This window comes from Sprattus sprattus (assembly GCF_963457725.1).
Source record: "Sprattus sprattus genome assembly, chromosome: 15".
In the NCBI taxonomy this organism is placed as follows: domain Eukaryota; kingdom Metazoa; phylum Chordata; class Actinopteri; order Clupeiformes; family Clupeidae; genus Sprattus; species Sprattus sprattus.
In genome coordinates this window covers 21623864-21639025 of record NC_137913.1, presented here as the reverse complement: position 1 = coordinate 21639025, position 15162 = coordinate 21623864, and the positions used below count along the sequence as shown (strand labels likewise).

Below are 15162 nucleotides of genomic sequence, written 5' to 3'. Positions count from 1 at the left end.
GGAAAAATCTCACCCTGATGCAAACGCAACACATCAATCTGAAGAACACAGCAGCTAGCTGGTGGCACTTAAAATAATTATAAAAAAAAACTAAAACAAAACAACAACAACAAAAGAAGAAGAAAAAAAACTACTGTACAAAATGCTTGTTTGTTGAGCCCTGGTGCGACTAGAAAAGAAATAAAGACACGGGGAAACAACCTTAGGGGTGAACTTATGATGCAAACCGAAGAAAGACAATGGCACTCAAGCAGTTGAAAGAAAATAAAAAAGACAGCTCAGAACAATTATTATAATTTCATCTTTTTTTTTTTCATTATTGTTTTAGCTCTCTGACCAAAAAAAAACACATTCCACGCATTAAGATTTGTTATACTTAAAACAAAGTCAATAAAAGAAAACAGCCTTAAACTGTATTCTCTGTTAGATGTCACTGTTTGTCTGTCAGTTTTCTTTTCCTATGGATGAGAGTCTCTGTCTCGAAGCATTTTTTATCACAGCGTCTTGCAATTGGCTAGACGTCACAGCGTTGGTGAGAGCACACCAGGGCCACAGTCCTACTCTGGTCTGTGAACATTGGTTCAGTGCATTATAATCAATGGAGTCTCACGGGCTTCAAGATGGAACCCTGCCTAGAAGTCAAGAGGTCAGCCGGGTCAAAAGGGATGCCACACAGAGTTGAATTGATACCTCGGTCCGGAGGTATTTGTTGAATGTAACAGAGCGTTGCGCTCATAGTAGTACACTGAAAGAGAGACGAGAGATCTTTGAAAGGGAGCCTCAAGTTTTTTTTAAATGTTTTTTTTTTTTTTTTTTCAATCTGTGGGGCTTTAAATGTTGTTCGGAAAACAACAAAAACAAGTTCCCACTCTTTTTTTCACCACGATGGTCCTGATCCTGGGTGATTCTGTTAGTCTTTCATAATCTTTAGTCTCATTTTAAACGGCACAAAAATGCGTTCTTGAAATGCTTGGTATCATAAAAAAAAGAAAAGTTCAGTCATTCCCTGTCACAGCAGAGATCTTCCTGACTACCACAAACAAACAACATTAACACAGAACACCTTCCTCTTAGGTTTGGCGAGTTCAAGCAGGACACGCTCTCCCCCAATGCATCCCCTGTCCCAGGCGAAAAACAAAAAAAACATAATAAGCCAAAATATTTGAACCCCGAAAACAACATAAAAAGATTCTGTATGTACACATAATCTTTTTTTCCTCTTTTTTTCTCCTTTTGTATTTGTTTTTAAGGTTTGCTCCTCTCTCCCCCTACGCTGCTGAGCTCATATGGATGTGCCCCTGTCCGGGTCATTGCCGTAGCCGAAGTTAGGCCCCGGGGTGGGCTGGTACTGCATGCTCTGCATGCCCTGCATGGTCTTTATGGGGCTGCGGAAGAAGCCTCCGTTGGGGGCGCGCTGCCGGAAGGTCCCCTGCCGGTGGTCCTGCACGGTGCCGTACGCGAAGCCCCCGCCGGTCTTGGCCGAGAGGCTCCGGCTGAGGGTCTGAATCTGCTCGGGGATGAAGGTGGTGGTGGTGATGTGCGTGTTGCGGAAGTCGCTGATCTGCTCGAGGGCCTGGCGTGCAGCGGGCATCGAGTCCATGTCCAGCGGCGTCAGGTCGATAGAGGAGGTGGAGAACTGCTTGTGGGGGCTGTCGTCGTCCGTGCACAGGCTGTTAACCCTGTGGTGAAGGTGCTCCAAGTCAATCTCTTTGTCGTCCTGCGAAAGGAAGAAAAAAAGAGAGGGAGAGAAGAGGTGGTGTGGGAAGGAAGGAGATAGAAGAAGAGCGAAACCGAGAAGAAGTAGAAGAAGAAGAAAAAGAAGAGGGAAAAAAGGAGACAGAGAAAAGAAAAACAGGAGAGGAGAGAAGAAGAAGAAGAGGGAGGGAGTGCGGGTTGTTAGAGGAGTAAAAGGGTAAAATAGGTCGGGACATAAAGTGAGGCGAGAGGGTGTGTGAGGGTGTGTGTGTGTGTGTTTAGGTGAGAGTGGGTTGTTTTCACGATGAGTCAGACATTCGGGAGGGATGAGAAGAAAAGGAAAAGGGAGTGCAGGTATATCACAACAACAAAGAGAGGAGATGCACAGTGCCAGTGAATGACAGCGAAGAGCAAGAAGGAGGAATAGGGTGATGAGAACGAGAGTTCGGAGCGCGTTAGTGATGGGCGATGACGCAGTGAGGGAGGGAAGGAGAGAGGAGAGAGATGAGAGAATCGGAGAGAGAGTGTGGGTGACGTGTGGAGTTCCGTGGTAACAGGGGAGTGGAAGAGAGGGAGAAAGGGAAGGTGGGCACAAAAAAGCAACACACGTAGCTGTAGTGAGGTGAACACACAAACGGACACATTTCTGTCAGGGAGATGGCTGAAGGAACGTTTTTCATGGACCAACTGAGACTATGAGGGTATAATCAGGATGATTACACTAAATGACATTCCTGTTTAATGAGAAACTAAGACAGTGTACACATTGGTGGAGGCTGACTACATCTTGAGTGTAGCTTTGGATTTCATTATTCCAAAGTCAGGTGATTAGGGAAAGTAATAAGGTTTTGTGCTAATGGTTACACTGCACACAAATAAAATGCATAAAATGGTCCACCTCCAATGCTTACCTAGACTGTGACTAAATCTACATCTAACCTGCCATCTCTAAATTGAATCAGATTGTCTTCTGTTTCCATAAATTCAGCCAACATAAGATTTGAAAAATGTATATCAATATAGGTATATGAAATAATAAAGATACTCATTTGTTTGGAGTGACCAGCTTTTTACTCTGGTCAATATCGAGTGGGTACGCAGAACAGGAGAGTTGCTGAGTACTCTATATAGATACAATTATATATATTCATACATATTTACACTCACGGAGGGATGCAGAATGCTTGTGCCAAGGGGGAGCTCAGGTCAGTAAGTGCATTGGTGTTCCATTGGTGGAGAAGAACAAAGGGGGGCAAAGAGTGGTTGCGGGGCATTGGGGACGGGATGGGACGGGACGGTCAGGGTTAAAGTGAGTTTTCCATCCCCTGGGTGGAGTTGGCACTGACTGGGTGCAGCGCCACCACAACTAGTGGGGAGGGCCCTTGAGCGTGCCAGCAGTGAGGGACAGAGGTGGCATCCACGGTCACCCGCTCCCTCTCTGAGAGCATGGTGTTGACCGAGGAGGGGAGCTGGAAGGGGATGCTGTTGGTGTTGGTGGCATTGGAAGAGATCTGGTTAGGTGTGTGGAACAACACACAAGCACAGGTAGGTGTGTGGATTTGTGTGTGTGGAGTGGACGGATAAGGAGGTTGGGAGGTGGGCAGGTTTGGGTGTTGAGGAGGCGGGGTGTGGGGGGTCGGGGGGGCAGGGCGTCAGGGTGGCGGGTAGGAGAAACACAAGAGAGAGGCGCACGGGGCGGAGGGAGATGAGGAAAAGCATAAGAGACAGTCAACGAGCAGCAGTGAGTTAATTGCACATTAGGAGAGCTGCTCTGCTGTGGACAATGCAGTTAAAATGACATCAGACATTAGGAGCGGCTGTTTGCTTGTTTGTTTTCCCCCCATGTCAGATAGCGATATGCAGAGTGCTAGCCGTGAGCAGCTATCCAACCAACCCACCAACACATGACGAAAAACAACCTGTAATGAATGCTTATGGAAATGTTCAGTGGTGATCATTGTCTCGGAGCTTGACTGGGTTGAAAGGAACCAGGAGCAAAATGGGGGAAAGGGCCTTTCCCGGGTGCACATTCTGATTCACTTGAAGCCATTTTGCTACTCCGTCCTGATGAGAGCTGGAAACAGCATATTAGGCACTTTACAGTCCTCTGCAAAGATCTTTCCTCTGAGCCTGGCTGTGAAACCACAAGTGAGCAGAACTGACATCAATAACTCCTACATGAATTAAATTAAATACACCCACAGACTATTAAGTCTCTGTACTCTTTTAAGTGTGTGTGGGTGTGTGTGTGTGAGCACTCCTTTATGGCACTAAGCTGGCCACTACTGGAATATTATCACATCACAAGTTTGCTTTAAGGTTGTAGATGTCACAGTGAGCAGCAGGATTACTCTTGTTTTGTTTTAGAGTTGCATCTTCAGATGTGCGGATTGGCTTAAAGGAACTCCCTGGCCATCGCTACCCTGATTCCTCAGAACAGAGTTTTGGCTGGCTGTGCTGCTCTAATTGGCTAAGCATCGACACTTAAATATACTCCAGCTGTCCTCTGACAGTGTCTCCATTAGCGGACGCAGACGCTCCTGTCCCTGCCTCAGGCTTCAGGTTTCACTTGGACTCTGTTGGAGCTGACTACAGTTGGAACGAAGAGTTGGAATGCGACAGCCAGAAGGCTGCTGGCGCTCATGCCAACTCTAAGTTAAAGTCTGGGCAATGAGTGGGTTGAGTGGCTGGCTTGCGGTGGATTTGAGGTTGAGGGTGGTGGTGGAGGTGCTGGTAGTGTTGGCAGGTGAGGGGTGTTTTTTTTTGTGGTGGTGGTCGTGGTGGAGAGGCGCGGGTGTCAGGAAGGGGAGAAAGGGAGCGGAGAGGAGAGGAGGAGGAAAATATTCATTGTTGGCAGAAGATAGACCGAGGGGGTAGAGTGAACGTGTGTCTGAGCGTGGAGTCCAGCGTGCCGGAACAGCATGCAGGGGAGAGATGGTTGGGGGCGCTGCGGAGTGCCAGCGTGATGTCTGTCCGCTTCTCGTGGAGACACGTCTCCTCCTGCCTAACAGACGGCCCCTCCGACTGCGTCTGTGCACGAGTGTTACGAGTGTTACGTGACGTATGGATGCGTTAGTGTTAGTGTGTCCGTTAGAGAGAGGGAGAAAATAGGGAGAGAGTAAGGGACAGAGTAAGGGAGTCAGAGAGTGAGAGAGAGGAAGGGGAAGGCAGACAGTCAGACAGACAGACAGACAGACAGACAGAGAGACAGACAGAGAGATGTAGCAGGCAGACGAGAGAAGGATGGAAGAGAAGGAGAGGGAAGTGTGGAGAGGCAGGAATGAATAGAAAAGACAACAGTCAGCACACAGAGGGATTTTTTTTTTTGTTTTAAGGTCTGAGGAGCCAGATACCTGGAAGGGTGAGATGTAAAAATGGCATTTGTTCTCCCACGCCTGCTTTAACCCTCAACACAGAGTACTTATCTACAAAACAAAACAAAACAAAAAAAGGAAACGAAAGTTCGTTCAGCCAGTGACAGGAAATCAGACATGACTTTGACAGGAATCAAACAATTTTGAGATCAGAGCAATGATCACACATGGACATTGTGTAGAGCCCAGTGGTCTCTCCTCTTAAACAGACATGTGTACGAACCACATGTGCACACATGCACACATACACACACACACACACACACGTGTGCGCTCACACACAAAGCTCCGCATAAGTGTTAGGTGTGTTAGTCAGTGGAGGACCAACTGCTCTCCAAACAATCTCAGTAGCAAATGACATGGCAAAAGATAAGTAATAAAAATAAATAAATAAATAGAATTTTCTTTTTTTTTAATTGGTCTGTTCCATTCTTGAGGAATGGGAGCGTGAGCGACAACCCAGGCCCTGTGGCACAGAGTCTGAACAGTGTGTGCTCTCTCTCTCCCTCTCTCTGCACACCGTGACGAGCCACGGGGACGTGACCAGGCCCTGGCAGGTGGCGAGGTCACACCACAGTTCAAGCACAGCCAAGGAGGGTGGGAAGCCCAAACTGGCTGACGCGTGGAGGAACTCACTGTGACGACCTGTCATATCGCATCATTCCACACTTTTTTTTTTTTTTTTTAAGAGAGCGACACAGCAACAACAACAACTAAAAAGCAACGCCAGTGAGATCACACAAAAGCTGGAGTTGACAAAACTGACAACATATGCACAGGGTGTCACCAAGACAACACACACAAGCGAACATGGGGATAAACACTAGTGTTTGTGGGTGTTTGTGGGTGTGTGTGTGTGTGTGTGTGTGTGTGTGTGTGTGTGTGTGCGCATTATAGGAAGGAGTTAGGGAGACAGAGACACAAACACAGGTCATTCATTGCTTTTGGTAGTGTGCGATTTCTTTAAACGTTAGAAGTCTATTTGATGTGAGTAGCAGGGGGAAGGTGATGCATGAATGAGATGCGAGGTGGAGGATGTTTCCAGGGAATGCAGAAGACAAGCTGTGCCATGCTAGTGAGCGCGAGCAGAAAGCAAATATTTGAGAGGCTCTGATTGAAAAAAGAAAACCATGAGAGATGTGAAAAAGAGGACTGGAGGTACACAGTCTCAGCCATGTGCTCAGCCCGCCAGCAGGCATGTTTGAGAGGCTTCGGCAGAACTGAGACGATAACACCTCCGGCACCTTTCAAACACACTGGGAGACATCAGACGAGTCCTTCAGAAGTCTTGCAATGATTTTTTTCCCATCTTTCCCTCGCTAACTTGATGTATGCGGCACCAAGAGTCGGTGAGTGTGTGTGTGTGTGTGTGTGTGTGTGTGTGTGTGTGTGTGTGTGTGTGTGTGTGTGTGCTTTCCCACCAAACTGCAGCCAGGCCTAAAATGTTCCGGAGTGTTTTGTCAGGCTGGCACGACCCAGCGTGGGTTAGCCACTAGAGGTGGGAGGTTTGAGAGTGGAGAGGTGGGAGGTTTGAGAGTGGAGAGGTGGGAGGTTTGTGCACTGACCCTTGCAAACACCTTTTCACATACCATCAATCATAGTAATGAAAAAAACTGTTTAACAGCAATGTCATGGAGGGATGAAGGGGTGAGAAAACAATATGACAAGGACCCTTCAGTGCATTTCCCTAATTAAATGCATTAAGGTACATTTCCACTGTTCCATTGTGCCATGATGTATAAAGGTGGCTTAAGGACGATGAAGCAGAACTGAGGTCTACTTTATGTAAGCCCAGTACACTTGGAGGCCAGGATGCATAATTATGTATGGGCATACTATTCTATCTTTTTCAGAGACTTCATCAATGGAGACTTCATCTCTATTCTGCTCAAAGGCCGTTGCCTTGCTCAAAGGCAGTTGCATTGTTTAAAGGCAGTTGCATTGCTCAAAGGCACGGCATCCAGGGAATCCGGGGATGGTCAGTCTTTCATGCCATTGTACAAGTAACAGAAAAGCCAGATGATGACATTAGCTCAGATACAGAGATCTATATATTCACTACTTAAATCCTGAAGGCTTATCTGCTGGTACTGATGGAATGATGAACCATCAAAGGTGTTTGTTTTAAAGCCCAGCACCTGTGTTGTGCTCAGTGATGACGATCAATGTCCACCATAATGTCTACCATTCCCTGTTCCTCTTGCCTTCATGTTTTCGAGGGCCCTGTGTGTGGTGATGACCATGGGTGTAGGGGGGTGGCGGGGGATGCTGAGGTGCTGTGGTGGCTCTTTGTTGACTGGTGGCGGTGACGGCAGGCGAGCCAGTCACACTGACAGATGAAAGCTGGTCTGATTGCAGGGGGGCTCGTGCAAAGCAGGGAGTGAGCGAGCAAGGGAGGGAGTAAAAGAGAGTGAGAGAGGGAGAGGAAGAGGAGCAGAGACAATGCTTCGCTCCATGATCAAACGCTACTTCGAGGTAGTGTTTTTTTCCCCTTTATTTTCTATTGAAGATGAAAAGTCATTTTCTCTCCTCTACACGCTACCTGCGGTGCGAGGCTCTGGTACAAGGAGCCCAGTGGGATTCAATCGCAGCTGAGAGAGCAAGGAGAAGTATAGAGTCTGAGCGCTCGCTCTGGATGAATGGAGGAGACATATATCATATTATTATGTTTGCTCTCCTGGAGCTTCAGGGTGATCTAAAGCCATAAGCTGATCAAAGCTCATACAGAAAGAAATGACACTTTGGGAGTTTAGGTGCTATGGCTGACTAATGATTTAACGTTGGCCATGTTATCACAAATTACCTCGGGTATAAATTATATGGGCTGACTGACCTTCTGGTCTGCCACCTTCTCCTTTCATAAATCTAATAGTAAAAGACATTTCACAATAAAAGTATGAGTGCTTAAATCTGTGGGTAAAGTCATGTTTAATGTGGAATTACATTTTTGATAGACTGCTATATAATTTCACAGTTAATGTGTGTATTGAATAGTATCGGGGATTCTTTATGAACTATTGAGTTGATGAACTGCACTGCCAGTAAACTACTCTGGAATATAACCAATCCGCTTTATGTAACAGCAGCACCAGGATATTTGGATACCAATGTTGTTTACGGTTCCAGTTGGGTTCTGATTTGAACAATAATAATGTATTCACAATAATACAACATTTATCATGCAGTAGTACCCTGCCATAGATTTTATGGCAATTGTTTCCTCATAATATGAGGCTCTAACACGTATTTATGTCTCTGCCGACAGAATGTTAAAATACCCCCACAAAACTCTTGGCAAGAATTTTAACCATGTGGGTGTGCCCAGACTTTGGATGTGATTTTTCTTTCCAAATCACTCTTCCTCTCCATTTGCATTTATTTGACCCCCCCAACCCCTCCCCTCCATAAACACCAGACAGCCCACCGACTGACATCTCCAATTTCTCCCTCGTGTCTCTCAGGAGCTGCCAGACCAGTGCCAGGCCCTACATCACCTCCCTGCTGTCCGACTGTACTATGACCCAACCTGACAGACAACCACACCCCACCCAACACCCCAAAATACTGCCTGCCTTCTCTCCGCCACCCACCCACCCACCCACAAATCCAAACCCACCCTCCCATCCACTGTGTTGGGAGGGTAACTTTTTAAATGTAATAGGTGACAGAGGACTTGTTACCCTGTTCAAAAATGTAACACAGAATGCAAAGTTGATTACTTGATTACTTCATCAAAGTGAATTACTTTAAGAAACTCAAGAGAACCAATCAATACCAATGTTCAAACTTTGAGCGCATACTGCCGAATGAATAGAGCGAAAAATAGAAGGCAAAAAGATGCAAAGAAACAGAAATAATATTGTATTCTACTTTTTCTTGACTGAAAATTAAATATTTGAATGTAACCCCTTTATATTCACCAACATTTTGATTAGTAACTGTTATTAAATTACCTATTTTTTTCAATATCTGCAAAAATTGCAAATTAATTAGTTTTGTATTCAAATTACAAAACTCACTCACCACCTCCCACCACCCTCCACCACACCCACTCACTCACACCCCCACACATCCGCCCATCCCCCCCCCACCCACTCACTCACCTCCTTGGAGGGAACTCTGGAGCCCTTGCGCCGGGTCCACCAGGTCTCCACCATGGCGATGAGGCAGGAGAGCACCACGCCAGCGGCCAGCACGCAGAAGACACCGGCAAAGCTGTGGATGTCCAGGGTGGTCCCCCGCTGCTGTGCTCCCACCGCTGCGTGCATGTCGCAGGGCCCGTCCCGTGGCCACCACTTCAGCTTCAGGATGTCCATATCCCCATTCTGCTGCAGCTCCAGGATCCTGAGTCCAGAGAGCAGAGGACAGGACAGACAGGGAGAAAAAGTCTCGATTGAAATCATTTGGATCATACAATGAAGACAGGGTTTTGTTCATTTATGTATTGACATACTTATGTGGACTTCAGCTAATACCTGTTTAATTGAAGCTGCCACAACGTTAAGGTAATCCTATTAGCGTCAGAGTAACTTAGCTAATGAAGCTATCAAAGCCTAGGTGTGCCATCCAAGCCTCAGTGATCTCTCGTTAGCGTGAATCATTTGATAGATGTGTATGTACAACCATTGTTACCTTTCTGTCCAACCGAAAACACTAAGCAAAAAGACTGCATACCTTGCAGTTGCTGCACGGGGACAAATGCTCCTCTGAAATCACGCTTTGTAATTTGCTGGTGCAGTGGCTGCTAAAAAATAGCGATCGTCAGGTACAACCAGTAACCACAAGATGTCAATGTCAGGGTAACTGCATGCTGGCTCACCACTGTCACAATTCCACTTCCAAACACTAGAGGGCACTGTTTACCTGGCTACAGACATGCAAACCTTTGGTTAAAAAATGGCTGTACTTTGTTGTGCAGAGCATCGTTTATAACAGCTGTAATGACCCCATCTCAGGCAAATGAATTATGATAGGATTAAGAATCAAAGGTTTATGAGGCCTACTTTCAGTGACTGACTGTGCATGGATTGATTTGGAGTCCTTGCTGGTCGTGCAGTAAAAGAGTGAAATATAACAAGGGCTGAACAGACCATCAGGAGGCCAAATGTGAATATTTACTGACTAACCATCTGGCTCGAAACCTGAGACACACACATTGTGGCTGGTTGGCCTGGGAATCCGATTGGAGGGACAATAAAAAGCAGGACACAACAAGAATACCTAAAAGATGGATGCAAAAAGCGTTGTTGTTCAATAGCCATGTGAGCAGAGAGAGAGAGGGAGAGAGAGAGAGAAAGAGAGAGAGAAAGAGAGAGAGAGAGAGAGAGAGAGGGAGAGAGAGAGAGACTATAATTTAATAATGGTTGTCACACAACATTGCTTTCGGGGGAATGAATCCTAGGTCAGCTGAATATATCAGAAAATAATTTGTCTCAGTACCTGATGTGTTTCCTGAATTCCTGGTTTGAGACCTCTGCTGTTTAGATCATTCATAAAATGGTGGGATGTGATAAGTTGTTTCAGTGACGGCTTCGTTTTGTTTCAAAGCGTAGATCTGCAGAGACTGGCTTTGATGAGATAGCCATTCAGCTGCTGTAACAATGTTTGTTGATGATAAACTATATCTCGTACATCTTTTTTCGCAGATCGTGTATTCATTTGTTTCTTTCTGAGAAACAATCAGTGGTTGACCATGGGCAGGCCAAGTATAGTGGATGTCCAATCCTGAGATGTTTTTAATAAATGAGGTTCACCAAATTGGCTCCTTACAGGTTGACATTCAAAGGCCCCATTGGAGATCAATGGAATAAACCTGTCCATCAGTCAATAGACATCCATTATCCCGATCGGTATGAGGTGCTCTTTGCTGCAGGGGTCATTTCCCCAAAAGCCATGGGGCGTTGTGCCTCGTTAGCAGTTTATCATTAATGCATTGTTATTGACAGACATGTGGCTGATTATTTATTTCATCAATTAACAACAGAGCAGTCATACTGGAAACATGCGACAAAGCGACAACCCAAACCACTATTGATTAATATCCTTCTGCTCTTCCAATTCAAAATAGGCTACTTGATATGAAGAAATGGCAGCATTGTCAAAGTGCACAGCCATCTGCAGAGTTCATAATAGACCTGGGTGAGCTGTGAATTTCCATCTCAGAGAATGAATTACCTAGTAAATAATGTGGTTCCTACACAAAAGGTTCTTTAGAAACATGTTTACAAATGCCTGACCATGAGCAAAGCGAGACAATTTCAGTTGGAGAATGGGGGAAACAAAAGGTCAATGGTAATTACCTTTGTAGAGTGGTTTCATCCTTGCAATAAGTGGTTCAATGCAACTCTTTCAAACTCACTATTCCAGTGGATTCCAACTCTCTAATCGTCAAAACAGACTTTTAATTTAATCCATATTTGCCAGCGCACCACAACTGCAGAGCCGGAATTAAGCTGTCAAAGATGCCAGACATCATTGTTGCATGTGATTCCCTCTCAGAAACAAATGAAGTTAGCACAGATAACGGGTGACTAAAAGGGCTAATGAATTATAAGTGTGAAACGAGTGAGGAGAAAAGAAATCCGTAGGAGAAAATCAGAGAAAATTCATCCATTATTTTCTGCAAATGGGGATTTCAAAATAACAACGCTTTCTTCTGGTGTGGGGGTTGGGTGGGGTAGGAGAAAAAGGAAACAATCAGACTGTGACTTAACATTCATAATCGTACATCATTTCTGAAACATAATTAAGTGATGTGACACGCGCACCAAACTCAATTACTGAAACTTTGGAACTATTGACATTCTGAGTAATCTGTAACTCACACGCCGTTTGAGTAAGGAGAAATAATAAGATTGTCAGGGAGTATTTTGTTGCTGATTGTAATTTTTTTCCCCCTGATGTACCTTTCCCATTATGACTGTTGTTTGTCGTACCTAAATGAGTCGGAGAACATGCGGAAAAAGAAGTCTAGAAACTTCTCAGGATGTACACTCGTAGGTGGGTGTGTGAAGTTGTGATAAGTGTTTATTCCTTGCTTAGCTAAGCATTAGGGAGGAGAAGGAGGGGGAGTACAGGGAACTGGCGAGAGCCTTTGGCGACTGGAGTGACAGGAATGGCCTACTCCTAAACACCAGCAAGACCAAGGAGTTGGTCATGGACTTTCGTAGGAGTTGGTCATGGACTTTCGTAGGTCTAAGCCACATCTGCAGCATATTGACATTCAGGTCAAGGACATCGCGGTGGTGCAGACCTACAAGTTCCTGGGGGTGTATCTCGACGACAAGCTGAACTGGTCAGCTAACGCAGGTGCTACATATAAAAAGGGACAGAGCAGATTGTTCTTCCTGAGGAAACTCAGGTCCTTTGATATATGTAAAGAGATGCTGTGCATGTTTTACCAATCTGTTATGGCGAGCGTGCTATTTTTTAATGCAGTCTGCTGGGGAGGCAACACATCTAAGAGGGACACTGGGCGGCTGGACAAACTAGTCAGAAAGGCGAGCTCAGTGGTGGGGCAGAATCTGGACTCACTGGGGACTGTGGTAGAGAGACGGATGCGGGGCAAGCTCTTGGCCATCATGGGCAATGTTAATCACCCCCTCCACCATGTCCTGGCAGGACAGTCAAGCAGCCTCCGTAGCGGGCGGCTCAATACGATAAGATCAAGGACTGAGCGACATAGGAGGTCATTCGTCCCAGCTGCCATGAAACTTTAATTATTTGCACTTTACACCATGTACATTGCTGAATTGTATTGTTTGTAATGTCTGTATATATTGTTTGTGATTATTGTAAATATGTGAGAGCTGCAAGATCCCAGAATTTCCCCACGGGATTAATAAAGTATTTATCTATCTATCTATCTCATTAAGAAGATGGATTCATGTGCCGGCACTGAAGGCCGTTGAAGTCTTAGCGGGCTTAACAGGTAGTAATACCATCATGACAGTTTTTGATTTTATTTTCATCAGCGTTTCTGAATGTCACTTCTCAACTCAGTTCCCCCTGCTGTTTCAATCAACTCCAAAATGTGCAAAGGGTGTTACACTGCACTGGCATCTTGAGTTAGCCTGTTTCAGCTATGACACCTACTTAAAGTTAACACTCACACATACAAAGTCTTCCAAAAATGAATAATAATACGTTGGACTGGGACACATCACAGTAACTCCCTTAGTCTTCCTTCCTTCTCATCTGCACTTTCCTAAGTTCCCTCAGAGCTATCCAGCAACCAAGTTCAAGGACACCTAGCGTGGTTCTGTGCTTTTAATATTTTCTCCTTGATTGGCTGTTCATTTACCTTCCTTGCTTTGGATACTAAATGACTCCATGTAATCAGATCCATGCAGGAGGGCACAAACACATTACCCCGTATGTTCTATCATTCTAAATGATCGCCACACACGACCCTGGTCACTGAATAGTGTATTGCTGTCAGAGCGACTGGGCTGACACGACCTGCAAAATTGGCCTGGCACCGAGCCAGAGCCCTGGGAGTGATGGCTTCACAGACTCCACCACAGGCCGCATGTTAAGCCGTGCCCTAATGAGCTCATTTTGAAAGGAAGATGGAGGAAGCCATCATCGCTATCTGTTTTTTTCATTTTTCTACACCTCCCATTAAAGGGGGGCTGCCTGCTGCCTCTGCCTTCATGGACTTGGAGGAGGAGAGGAGAGGAGAGGAGAGGAGAGAAAGGTATGGAGGGAGCTTTTTGCTCTCAGCCCCAAATGGGCTCGCAGTTGTAAATCACAGGCAGAGCACAAAAGAGACACTTCCCTGTCAAATTATATACATCTCCTACTCCTCGTGCTCTGTCAGGGCTCCCTCTAAAGTGGAAATCCATTCCATACAACTGCGGCGGGGGCGATAACTAATCATTTAAAAGGGGACAGACACCAGGGGAAAGTCTTTTCAGCCGCCAGCCAGCTCACAAAATATACCTCCTTACCTAACTTATTGCGGCCATTTTGTAGTTTTTCTTCTGCGATGGTCCAGGCTCTTATTGATCACTGGTGTTTCGATGGAGCTGATAACACTGCGAGCCCGAACATCAATGGGAGGCTGTGTCTTGTTGGCGTGTTACTTTACGACTCAGAGTCAGCGGCAGAGCAGTTCAGGCAGCCCGGCAGGCTGTTGAGACTATCGCCACATTGGAGCAAAGTTTACGTTAAGAGGCATTGGACTGACCTTGCCAGTTGTCTCTTCAAAACAGCTGGTCTTCAACAAATTAACACCCTTTGCGCTTAATGAATTAACACCCCGCTGCTTGAGACAAATTGAGCCCGCTGTGCACCACATGAGTTAACACCCCGGCGTCCTCGGAGAGAATCAACACCCCGATTCGCCCTTGAGGAATACGGTCCCTGCGATTCTGCAGCCTGAGGTGGAGGCATGACAAGCGTTGTCGTAAATAAAGAGACGAAGGAGAGGGAGGGAAGTTGACAAAGCGAGTTCCTGCACGTTTTTCTCTGGATGCGACCTCCTCACTTGAAACGGTAGCAAGTCTTGGACCGCGAGGGCTTTGGAGAAGCTGGGATTCAAGGCTGACCCTGTGCCTTCTATAGAGTCCTTCACCCACAAACTACTCAATATTTCTGTCATTTCACCCAGGCTTTAGTGCCTGCCTCGCTCCCTATTTGATTTCCTGACCTCTCTCACCTTCCCTCTCTCTATCTTTCTTGCTCTCTTCTTACTTTTGAAAAGAGCTTCTCAAGCAACACTGCACAGCACAACCCGCATTAAGCGCCACAAATATTTGTTTTCTTCCCTAAGATCTTGCGAAAACCATGTGTGTGTGAAAGACACAAACACAATTTTTTTAAGTTTGTGCACACATAATGTCTCAACACTTGCTGGTCTTTTTCAGATGGAGCAAGAAAATCCTTGTTGTTGACTTAAGCGGCCATGTATGCGTGAGTGCAGGCGCTGCATACTAAAATTAGTTTTTCTACTCCTATCTCTCAGACAAGCTTGAGGTCACAAATCAAAAAGAGCGACGTGAGCCAAACTGGCTGCGGTCCACAGCCAATTCTACAGGGCTAATCATGGCTAAAGGCCTAATACCTACTGCTAGCACATGACATATCTTCT

The 15162-nt window shown here is 45.8% G+C and overlaps 1 protein-coding gene across 1 annotated transcript in view; it reads right to left on the bottom strand.

Moving 5' to 3' along the window:
- Positions 1–1282: 1282 nt before the first annotated feature.
- The window catches only part of grid2 (glutamate receptor, ionotropic, delta 2), a gene marked incomplete at both ends in the record, with an annotated part of 276437 nt that continues 262557 nt past the window's right edge, over positions 1283–15162 (bottom strand). The window contains 2 exons of the mRNA XM_080852173.1: positions 1283–1717; positions 9173–9413. Of these exons, the coding sequence (XP_080708299.1) occupies positions 1283–1717; positions 9173–9413 (676 nt within the window). The remainder of the gene's footprint in view (positions 1718–9172; positions 9414–15162) is intronic.